At 37.3% G+C, this 12268-nt stretch overlaps 1 protein-coding gene across 2 annotated transcripts in view; it reads left to right on the top strand.

Annotated features, from left to right (window-relative positions):
* Positions 1-12268, top strand: part of CWC27 (CWC27 spliceosome associated cyclophilin) — a 129435-nt gene that overhangs the window by 16277 nt on the left and 100890 nt on the right. For both annotated transcript variants that reach the window (XM_075079541.1, XM_075079542.1), the window contains exon 10: positions 2162-2334. In XM_075079541.1, coding sequence (XP_074935642.1) covers positions 2162-2334 — 173 coding nt within the window. The remainder of the gene's footprint in view (positions 1-2161; positions 2335-12268) is intronic.

The following is a 12268-nucleotide window of genomic DNA, read 5'->3' as shown; positions in this document are numbered from 1 at the left end:
ACTGTGCTGAATATTCACAGATTTCATTTTTCATTCCTGACTGGTCTTCACTTGTCTAAATCTAAAATCTAAGTGTGGTAGTCTGCAGATTCCTAAGCTGTGACTCAAATACAACATCTGAAATCCAGCTCTTGATTTTTCTGTTCTATTCCCAAAATTGTGCCTCTTGCTGCTCCTGTTATTTTTTTCCCCTCTTTCCCTCCATGTTTGTGGTACTCTTCCTCCTACCTGTCAGTCACACCCAGGGCATGTATATTGTCTTTAGAGTGTTCCTCTCCCAAATGCTGACATCCTAGCAGCCTCCTGGATACAGTACAGTCCTCTGGAATACCATTTCTAAGTCTGTCCTTTCTCTCTGTGTGGTTAAAGTAACAATCATGTAGCGTCTTATACTTTTTTCTTTAGCTAATTAGCATCACTCCAAAATAAATATAAAAAGATATGCCATGTAGTCTTTGAGCTGGCATTCTTCCATTAAGATTTATGCAGGCTTTCTTCTTCAAGGAAGGGAGTAGTCAGGCTTACATCCCCTTGGTCTAATCAGGCTGTTTCTTCATTACTGAGAGGAATGACTTATTTCTCCTTCCACATGTCTTTGAACCAAGGTGGCTTATTCCCTTTTGCCTTCCTCTGCTAGGTCTGGAAGCATAGTACTCTATAGCAAGTCGGGATGATCAGTTCCACAGGTCTTCGTGGCCTCTTTTGATCAATGTGGTATTTGTAAATTCCCTCATGGAGACTGATCACAGAATCACAGGTTGGAAGGGACCTCAGGGATCACCTAGTCCAACCTTTCTAGGAAGAGCAGAGTCTAAACAAGATGGCCCAGCACCCTGTCCAGACAACTCTTGAAGGTGTCCAACATGGCTGAGTCAACCACTTCCCTGGGGAGATTATTCCAATGGTGACTGTCCTCACTGTGAAAGATTTCCCTCTTGTGTCCAATTGGAATCTCCCCAAGAGCAACTTGTGTCCATTCCCCCTTGTCCTCTCCATGTGACTCCTTGTAAAAAGGGAGTCTCCATCTTCTTTGTAGCTACCCCTTAAGTACTGGTACATGGTGATGAGATCCCTTCTACGCCTCCTTTTCTCCAGGCTGAACAAACCCAGTTCTCCCAGCCTATCCTCGTATGGCAGGCTTTCCAATCCTTTGGTCATCTTGGTGGTCCTTCTCCGGACCCCTTCCAGCCTGTCCACATCGTTTTTGTATAGCGGGGACCAGAACTGTACACAGTACTCCAGGTGTGGCCTGACAAGTGCTGAGTAGAGTGGGGTAATGACTTCTTTCTCTCTGCTGGCGATGCCCTTTTTGATGCAACCCAGCATCCTGCTGGCCTTCTTGGCCGCAGCAGCACACTGTTTGCTCCTGTTGAGCTTTCTGTCCACCAGGACCCCCAGGTCCCTTTCCACAGAGCTGCTCTCCAGCCAGGTGGATCCCAGTTTGTGCTGCACTCCCAGATTACGTTTTCCCAGGTGCATGACCTTACACTTGTCCTTGTTGAACTTCATAAGGTTCTTGTTGGCCCACTCTTCCAGCCTCTCCAGATCTTCCTGCAGAGCAGCTCTCCCTTCTGGAGTGTCTACTTCCCCACTCAACTTGGTGTCAATTAGCAAACTTCATCAGGCTACACCTGATGCCGTTATCCAGATCACTTATGAAGATGTTGAATAACATCGGGCCCAATGGGGCAAACCTCTTCCATCCCATCATGACTGTAGTATCGACCTGTGGCAGGAAGTTCTTAAGTTTTGTTTTTCTTTTACTGGAAAAAGGAGGAAATCTTTAATGTATTGCCTTGATCAACTTTTGGATTCATGAACAATGACCAGACTAATACCTCACTGCTATGAGGCCTTCTGCAGACCCGTAAGGGTTTACAGTCTAGAACAGACTGTTTTCGATTTTTAAGTTATAAAAAAGTATGTATATTTAAAAATATTTAATTATCATATTTCCAATTAATTGTTCCCTCTGAAACAAATAAGGAGATATTTATTTGAAAAATTTGCTTTGAAATGAAGTGGTGGGGTGTGGGTTTGTTTTTTTTTTTTTTGCTAGGGATTATCTTTGTAAGACATGGTATGGAATCCTTTACATATTCAACATTCTGTAGTTGCAACTTCTTTTAGCTTTTTTTTTTATAATTTTAAATCAATAAAGGAGGAAGAACATGATGAAGATGCTGATAGTGTAGAAGGTGAAGCTGCTAGCGATGAGAGATTCCAAATAAAAGAGCGTATTGCCAAGAAGTTGAAAGTTGATACAAGTGAAAATGCCAAACAGCAACTTCACGAGGAAGAAGCTAAGACGGAAAAGAGAACAACTAGTCGCAGGTAAGTATCAATGCTTTTTTTTTTTTTTTTTTTCCCCTCCTTCTCCCTTCAACTTTTTTACAGTTAGATTTTTCTGCTCAATTCCAGTATTGCAGTTACTACACTGATAGGTTAGCATTATGTTAAAATTATTCCCTCCTGCCCACCTCTAGCTGTGGAAAATGAAATTGCCTGTTGCTTTCTCATTTTTTAGTTTCATTCCACAGTTTGAGCCAAATAGTTAAGTTACATATTGTATCACTGAGCACTTAATGATACTTTGTCGGGAGTTTTAGTTTTTTGCTGTGAGTTACAAATGAAGAATATTCATATGTATTTATTGTGCTTTACTTTGTCTTTGTACACAGTTGTGATTGAGTTCTGTAGCTTCTTTATCTGTGATATACATGGTAGTCATCCACCCCTAAGACTTTACAGAAGGGCTTCGTAGTCATCCATTAAAGTCTGGTTTAACACGATAGTCATTCTTTAGAGTGTACCAGTTTTTCAGCACTGCAATTGATACATCAGTTTTTAAATACCACCTAGGTCTATTCTTAGAGCGTTGAAATATGTCTGTGTTTAGTAGTATTCTAATTATTAAACTAGCTCTATACAAATTTTTATGTTTCTGTAGCAGTATTCAGCTCTTTACAAACATAAAAGCGTGGGTTGCAGTCATCTAATATAGCTGTGCCATCCTTTGTGAACATCTGTATTGATTAGCATTCAATTTTCGGTGAGTTAGTTTTCTTGAAACCTTGTGTTTTGGCAGTCTTTCTTCAAGAGCTGGTTTGGGAATTTCTGGCTAATAATGTTTATATTGCATAAAAACATTTGTCATGTATGCAAGTGATGTTTAGTGTACCTGATGGCAAGCTCACTAGGAATTATTGTTCAGTATTTCAATAAGCATGGGCTCTAGAAGTTACTGAACAGTTAAGTCTTTGCAGTTAGTTCAATGTGTACATTTACTTATTCAGTGAAACTCTCTGGAGAGGGGTAGGGGGACAAAGCATCAAAAAGGTAATTTAGATTTTGTATTCTAACTCTGCGCAGTTGTCATAAATAGCTGCCTGATTAAATTATTCAGGCTTTGCCTATACTAAATTCTGCATATGTAGTGGCTGTCTTAGGTTCTCTCCCACAACAGTTTCCTCTGAACTGAACCATTCCTCACCTTTTTTGCTTCTTTCCCCCCCCCCCCCCCCCCCCGTTTACCTCCACTGCATATTTGGTTTTATATTTAATGGCCAAGGCATATTGCCAACGTGAAAGATTCCAGTACAGTCTGTTTGTGACAAAAGAGTACCTGGAAGCCAATATAAACATTTCAAAAGTTCCACAGCAATTAGCATCACTATTAATAACTGGGAAGTAAAGACTTTGGGTCAAAAATACATGAAGATAAATTTGTTTTACTAATAATATACTTTGAGATAAAATACATATTGAAACTTTGGTTGGAAAACAGAAGAACTAACTGAAACAAAATCAGTTGTTGTTTTACAGTCATCAGAAATTCACATATCTGATTTGCACCCCTCGCAGGTTATTCCAGTTTTATATGACTATATGCCTGATAAAAATAAAACCAACTATATCTTATTGAAGAAGGGGCCTGTTCTCAGTTATGGTGGACATTCAAACATTATCTTATAAAACTAAATCAGTTATTAAGAGAAAAGGGAAATCACACAGTGACATTTGCAACTTGATGGGTGAAAATCTGATTATTTTTTACTGAAAGAATTTGGTATGAGTTTAAAAGCAAGATTAATAAGTTCTGAGCATTCCACACAAGGTAGTATTCTTAACTGTGTGTGGCCTATATGTTTAGAAGCAGGCTGTGCATTTAGAGTGGTAGGAACACTTGCGTTATTTTGGATAATCTTTTAATATTGGTATATTGAAATATACCAACTGTAAATGTTGCTGTTCGTCTACCTCTTTTGGAGCAGTGAAAAGCCCAGTGAGAACATTGCCAAGAAAATTATTTTTATTAACCACTCTAATAAGTTTAAATAGCTCTGGAAAACAAAATATTAATGGGATTTAAGCATGAAATTGTGTCCTTTTCTACATCTTCTCCAGTACTGATTTGAATCTGAGAAGCACACCAGGTACAGTGCAGAAGCCTATGTAATTTGAGCAACTCTGAGTAGGTTCCAGTTCTTTTTCAGGCCTAGATGATGTTATTCTGAAGTTCCTCATAATTTTGTGTTTGCAGAAGAGAAGACCCAATATACTTACTAGCTGGAGATAAATAAGCAGAAGTATTTGACATTAAAAATACAGCACAATAACATAAAAGGATATAGTAAAAAAATATCTGTAATTTAAATGAGCATTAGTTTTTCCTGTCATATGATTTTACTTTTAATTAGAGGCAAGGCAACTAACTTTCATGCTTTGGCAAACTGTATGTAGTGAACAAGACTTGTGTGGTCAGATCTATAAACTGATGTTAATCCATTTCTTTTGGAAACGTACATAAATACAGTCTCTTTGTAGAACCATGTAGTCTTACATACACTAGCATAAAACCCTATTTCATGAGCTTTGGCTTTCTGTTTTGCATTCTTCTTTTCTCTCTATAAGAGCACCTAAATCATGGCACATGAAATTTAGTGCCATGTTTTCATGGCTGTGCTAGATATAACTAAGTATTGTTCCAGAGGACATATACAAGACATCTTCTAAAAGCCTATCCCCTTTTTTCATTTCTGCCGTTCTTTGAAGTTGTGCAGTGTGGCTGCTTTGGAATTGGTGGCTGTACTCTCTCTGCTGTAGTCAGCTGGTCCACAGGAAGTATGCTGAGATCAAGGAGGGTGATAGATAACTTTGATTTCAAAATCTGGTTACTAGTCCTACAGCTGAGACCAATGTGTAATCCCAGTGGTAAATTACATGAATATTTGTGTTAAAATGTCAGTATGTGGGACAAGACTCTATGAAGTAGTTTTCTGTCTCAGATCTTGCAGAAATGTTCTGCTGAGCAGTTTCCTGACTGCAGAAAGAAGTAATTCCTGGTTTTCAAGACCCTGCCTTCAGTGATTGATTATTCCTGCACCTTAATAACATTTGTGATGTTACCCCTAATATTGCCCAATACAGAATAAATATAAGCTTCTTGGAGTCAATGAACTGTTCTTGATCATGGATATTGTACAAATGTAGATTAGCGTTAGATAGCTGTATTGGATAGTGGAGGTGAGGATTCAGAAATTTAAAAATTGTCCAAGAAAATCTTTTTCTGAAGAAGTACTTTCATGTACGCAGCCAAATAACATCTTCAGAATAGCAAAAGATGTTGGACTCTGCACATACTTGCTACCTGCTTATCTGCCCAAAAACCTGTCCACCAATCTGTTTAACTGTTTGTTGGGTTTTACAGGGATGGCTGCTAGAAACAAATTTGCTTAAGGTGTAATAGCAAGCTTGTAGCATGAAGGGAACACAAAGCTAGAAATGAGATACTCCATGCCCAAACTTGCGTACATTTTATCGCATTTTCAGACACATTTGTGTAGGCATTCCGTAAGCTGCTGGCTCTGCATGTGGACAGTAGGTGTGCTATGTTTGTGGTTATTCCGTACTTTCAGGGCAGTAGCAGAAGTGTTACAGCCAAATGGGTTATCTTAACTCAGAAGAGGGTTTTATTGGATGCGTTTTTAGCAGTTGAAAGCCATAGCCTTGGGGGACACCGCGTAGTAACACAAGTAACGTCAATTTCTAGACTTACTGATCTCCAAAAACTTTTCTGGCATCCTCTGGCATGAAAATCAAAGGCATGGTACTGTTTGTTATAAGTAAGGTGTTATGAACATGGAGGTTTGGTGAGATAAAGATAAATGTTACCAAATTTCATTGTCTGGTATAGTGACTTTTTTTTGTAAGTGTACTGGAGGAGATTGATAATATTCTCATGGGAGTTCACCACTTGCTGTAGTCTAAGTGTGTGTTGGTCAGAGCAGGCAGAGATGTGGGAGGTGCAAATATCAAACAAAAAGTTGGATCCACCGTGCATAGCTTGAAGGGTAATATTTATGAACGTATCAGAAGGCCAAGAAACATCTGATATCTATCAGAATTCTTCATCTCATTAGATGATATTTAAATGTGGTAATAGAATAATTGAACTTTTAGAAATATTTTTTGAGAGTAGTGTCTTCTAACATGCTGTGGTTTAGCCCCAGCTGGCAGCTAAGCACCACACAGCCAATCGCTTACTCCCTGCCCGGTGGCATGCAGGAGAGAATCAGAAGAATAAAAGTGAGGAAACTCATGGGTTGAGATGAAGGCAGTTTAATAGGTAAAGCAAAAGCTGAGCATGGAAGCAAAGCAAAACAAGGAATTCATTCACTCCTTCCCTTGGGCAGGCAGGTATTCAGCCATCTGCAGGAAAGCAGGACTCCGTTAAGCATAATGGTTACTTGGGAAGACAAATGCCATCACTCCCAAATGTACCCCCTTTCCTCCTTTTTCCCCCAGCTCTATATGCTGAGCATAACGTTGTATGGTATGGAATATCCCTTTGGTCAGCTGGGGTCAGCTGTCCTGGCTGTGTCCCCTCCCAGCTGCTTGTGCACTTGGCAGAGCACGAGGAGCTGAAGAAGTCCTTGACTAGTGTAAGCACCACTTAAGCAACCACTAAAACATCTCCATTTTATCATTTATCAGCACTGTTTTCCGCACAAATCCAAAGCACAGCACTATACCAGCTACAGTGAAGAAAATTAACTCTATGCCAGCTAAAACCATGACAATGACTTTTTCTACAAATCTGTGTTCATTTGTATCAGTCCATTTCTTTTAATACAAAGCTATTTGTGAAGTCGGAAGTTTGCACATCTGTTTCAGAGAAACAATTACAGAAACAACAGACACCTCAGATTCATGGTACTGAGATCTGGTACCACTTCTAAGTGCAATCATACGTGGAGCGCTCAAATGGTGAAGTTAACTGTAGTCATTTCAATATACATTTAAACCTTTTGTTATTTAAAAGTAATCTGAAACACTCTCCAATTTTGTATTAGATAAAAAACCTTGGGGAAAGGAAATTCCCACTCATTCTGTCAAGTTGTTAGAGAAATTCCACATGTCTATGTTGGTTTTTTTTTAATTAGAAAGCTTACAACTAAACTTCAAAGTATGGAACAGCTGTTTACATGAAGGAATGTATACAGATAGAAGTGTTTTGCCATCGGTGCAATAGTAGTCAAATTTATCAGCGTTACATTGAGTTTGTAAAATGGCGGTGGCTTGAGGTGGTCATTTGAAGACTTCAAAGTAAGCAGTCCTCTTCTAATTTGGTATTGTTTCTACATTTGTTTTCATCCTGTAGGTGGAGCTCGGGTGCTACACGTTTCTGGTTACTAGCTTTTAAATTTCACTGCTTTTTGTTGTAAGACATGCAGTGTGCAAGTAGACTGGGCAGTTTTTCACTGTACAGTCAACAATTTCACTTGCGTCCTTATAATGGATGTACTCTTAAGTGCCAGTATGAAATAAGCATCTAGCATAGCTGAACTACTGAGAAAGAAAAGCTGACTTTTATTTTTGAGTAGTTAGCATCACATGAATTTAACTCTGTAGTTCCTATTGTATATTTTTCTCCTAATAATCCTATGAATTGCACTTGAACTAAGTAATCACTTTTCTCTTGGCTTATAAGCCATCACTGACTATCATAAGGAGATGAATAGTACTACTAGCAGTAACTATTAACTACTATTGTAATTAAAAGTAGGTATATTGCCACTTGTTTCCATTCCTAGTTTTTCTTATATGCATGTTGCTTGTCATAGGTAAAATAAATCATCTCATGAAGCTTTAGACATCTACTCTGTGTATATATATAAGAAATCACTTGCTTCGTCCTCAAAGCAGAAGTCTGTAACACTTTTTAAGGTGTAATTCCTCTGACTTCTTTTTCTCTGTTAAAAGACAAGATGAAATAACTAGTTTACTTAAGGATATCTGCACTTGGTCAAATGACTTCTATCTCCACTGTCATTTTTTCATCTAGGCACACTAGTAGTAAAAATAGTTAATAATGCTAGGCAAACATGCCTAAGTTCATGCAAAGCCAATTTCAGACTGTGCAGTAAAAATTGCATATATTTAAGGCACCATAACATTTTCTAAGCATCTGAATAAACGCTGACACACTGAGCATGCAGGATTGCTTTCCTAAAGTGCTCTCACAGTACTGTGGTGTAGAAGAGCCAAACGTAATTTTATGTGTGATCCCATCGAAGTCTTTTAAAGGACCTTTAACTCAAAACTTCTTTTTCTCTTTGTAAATCTGCAATTTTTATAAATGAAGAATTGGATATATTTTTTTTGTAAATTAATAATATATCGTAGAATATTTTGTTTTAAATGTATTTACTCTAAACTTGTTACCTTGTGCTTATAATGTAAGAATTATAATGAAAAGAAATAAAAATAATTTTGGAGGCTCACATAATTCTACAGTGGAAGAATTCTTGTTATTCTTGTAATTGTTGAAAATCTGTAACTTCTTTGTTATTTATAACAGTTAGGTTTCTGTGCATCTATGGAATGTGTTCAAGGGGGCTGAGGCTGTTGTCACACAAGTCTGCTGTCTGTAATCTTCGTTGCAAGGTGGCTGATGTCATTGCAAGGCTGCTGTCACTAATCCTTGAAACACTGGAAGTCCTCTGTCTGGAGGATGTTGCAGATGTTGCACCCATTTTCAAAAAAGGCAGTCATCATAGGAATGATCCAGTTAGCCTCACTCTGATCCTTGGGCAAATCATGGGGTAGGTCCTCTTGGAAGCTATTTCTGGGCCCTTGAAGGAGGAAAAGGTGATTGGAAATTGTCAGCATGGATTTAGCAAAGGCAAGATGAGGGGAGAGGAGTGGATGTCACCTGGTTTGAGCATGAGGCTAGACTAGATGAGTTTCTGAGGTTCCTTCTGACCTGAATGCTTCTGTGATCTCTTTGGGGTTTTTAAATTTTTTTTTTAGTTCCTACCCTACCCCCCCAGCTCTTCTGAGCTCTGGAATAACAAGTCCAGCAGCTCTTTAGTTGTTTGTTTGTTTAATTGTTTAAGTTACATGTAGATGTATTTATGTATTTCATTTATGCTTCTACTTAAACTTAGTCCAGTATCTCATCTTGTGTTCAGGAAGCTACCTCTATACTTTTATGTGGGTGTTGTTTATTTGTAAGTAGAGGCAGTGTAATGTGAATACCATATGCTTAGAGCTACTAATTCACTTTGAAATGTAAAGTTTATCTATGGCTATATAAAACTGTGATATTCTTTCTTCACAATAGTTATTATTTCCAATTTATTAACTGTATTTCTAGCCCTACTAGCATTGTCTTAAACCAGGTATAACTATTACTCTCAGGCCTTGTCCAGCAATACAGCTTGTCTCCTTGCTTTTCAGTTTAGCAGCAGGAAATATAAATTGTACATTAATAAGACTGGCTTTTGAGTTCTTCAGTTCAACCTGTCTTTGCAACTGACTTTGAATTTCACTATACCTGAAGGATTGCTGCAGTTTTCATATAGAAAATACAGGTATTCTTTTAATAGTGTTTTAAGCTGTATACAGAGAGCAACAACTTTTTTTCCTACTTCCACCTCCATATTCATACAGTGCCCACATCAGTGTTTCTTACCAATATTCCACTGAGATTGCTTATGTTGCTAGGGCTTTCCAGATTATTTTCAGTCTTCGCTCTCTAAGAACTAGTTTCCCATTTTGTATGCTTATTCTGTTATTTCCTACCTAGATTTTGGCAATTAGTGGTCTTCAGCTTTTGTTTTATTTAGCAAGCCCAGGTTACCCAGCAATCCTGATAGGAGAATTTGCTACTGTGACAGTTTTTGTAATTCACTAGTAGTGGATTTAGTATTGAGTTCCCTGGAGTGAATAGGTATGTTTCAAGTCAGAGTTTAATGTCTCACTGGCATCTATTCTAACCAATAACTTCGTACCCTAATTCTTACTTAATGAAGATGTTCTTTCAGCCTGTTTTGTGTTGCTAATTTTTTTTTAAGGACTTCCTTTCTTGAAAGTACTGTGGAGCATATTTTCCTGATTTCATATAATAACATGGGTTATTTGGGTTGACTCTAAAATTAGCCAAGTTAGCAGCCAGTCAGGAACTCATGTTGAATTCTCCTATGAAACTCTCTGATAGCATTATGTCAGAAACAGTATGCTACTCTGAAGCCTTTATGGTTTTGACTAATATGCTTTTTCTGTGGGGAAAGTTTTACTGGATTATTGTACTCTAGCTTGATTCAAGAAGTACTTTTATGTGTGTATGTAATCCAGTACCAGATTTCTTTAAAAATGAGATGTCATCAACAAAATAGATGTAAAATTGGTTTAACTGTTGAGATGAGCACATGTAAACTGATTAGTTTTCAATTTTGGATATGTAATGAAACTAATAGCTTTAGCTACAGCTCATTATAATACAAACAAACCTATTGCCTTTTTATTCTGACCTCTTAACTTTGGGTCCAGAAGTCTTTGCTGATGTCCATAAAGTGCCATGTTTTAGAATAATGAAAAACATCTTTTAGGTGTTAAAGGGCTAAAAAATGCACAAAATTATCAAGTGGAACTAAGCAGAGATTAAAATCTATCACTAGATATACTGTACTACTACAAAAGATTATTGCATGAGATGCCTTCATATTTGCAGTCTCTCCTGCTCTTGTATTTTTTCATATTATGGTACTTTAAGATTTTTGTAATTATGCTCCCTACATTTTGAATTCTTACACGTTTATAACTGTTAAGAATAATGCTTGTAGGTCATTTGACAGTGGAAGATAAATCATAAATATTTGTATTTTATTCAAAATAATTCATTCTGTGCTTCAAAAAAGATATGTTCACTGTGTGATTATTATGCTCTATTTGTAGGGGTATTCTTCTAAAACTAGGAACCATCAATAATTACACACCAGCAAACCAGCTCATGTTGTTCCATTTTAAGTGCCTTGAAGTATGCCATTTTGTGGTCCACCCTAAAAGAAGCGTCCAAAGCTATTTTAAACAATTTAATATATTAAATTGAAAAATTCTGGTTTTATGCAAAAGTAAATCACATACTGAAATAGAGCAATTACTAAGTGAGTAGTGACATGAAAATAGCCTTTCTTCTGTCTCTGGTTTGCTAGATACAGGAGTGTATTTGAAGTACATTGTTTTGATTTGAAAACAGAGTGGGTAATGATAATTACATAACACATGGCAAATATATCTGTGTAATATACTGCTATAAAATAGCAGCTATAGACTTACAACACTTTTCATTTTACTTCATTGTGCTCCATGTAGCCTGTATTTCAAATAAGAGGTAACTAGAGTTCTATAATCTTTTCTTGGGGCAGGGGGAGGAAGTATTTCATGACCAAAAGAACCCCAGCTTTCTGTCTGAATACTTCCAATTTGTTCCTCAGTGCTTCCTTGTATTAAGAAACTCTATGCTTTTGCTTTGCAAAACTACTTTAAACATAAAACTTCCACTGAGTAGTCACTAGCATTCCTTACCCTGCCCTCTGAGTTCTGATTTTGAGGTATAATCAGAATAATATTTCAGATATTTCACTGGGTACTTAGCTAGAGTTTACCGTCAGCATCCCCAGAGCTCCATCTGTTAGAGTACTATATGTTATATATTAAAATACAGTTTAACATATAAACTATTTTAATATATAAGAGTGAAAGCTAGATACTGAGAGGCCACCTATACATTCTTGACCTTATAACTCTTGTGGCTTGCAAGAGACTGAAAAGTGTTATGGGAGGATCCTATACACAGAAATTTTTGCAATTAGACATCAATGAAGTTATGTGTTACCTTCTGTAATCTCACCTCCTTTTATATAGTTTGTCTCATAATATGCTGACAGAAAGGTCCAAAATTATTGTCTGGAAAACAGAGCCT

Source organism: Phalacrocorax aristotelis, chromosome Z, assembly GCF_949628215.1.
Source record: "Phalacrocorax aristotelis chromosome Z, bGulAri2.1, whole genome shotgun sequence".
NCBI classification, from domain to species: Eukaryota; Metazoa; Chordata; class Aves; order Suliformes; family Phalacrocoracidae; genus Phalacrocorax; species Phalacrocorax aristotelis.
Note: the sequence above shows the minus strand (reverse complement) of the source record. Positions and strands in the feature narration are given on the sequence as shown.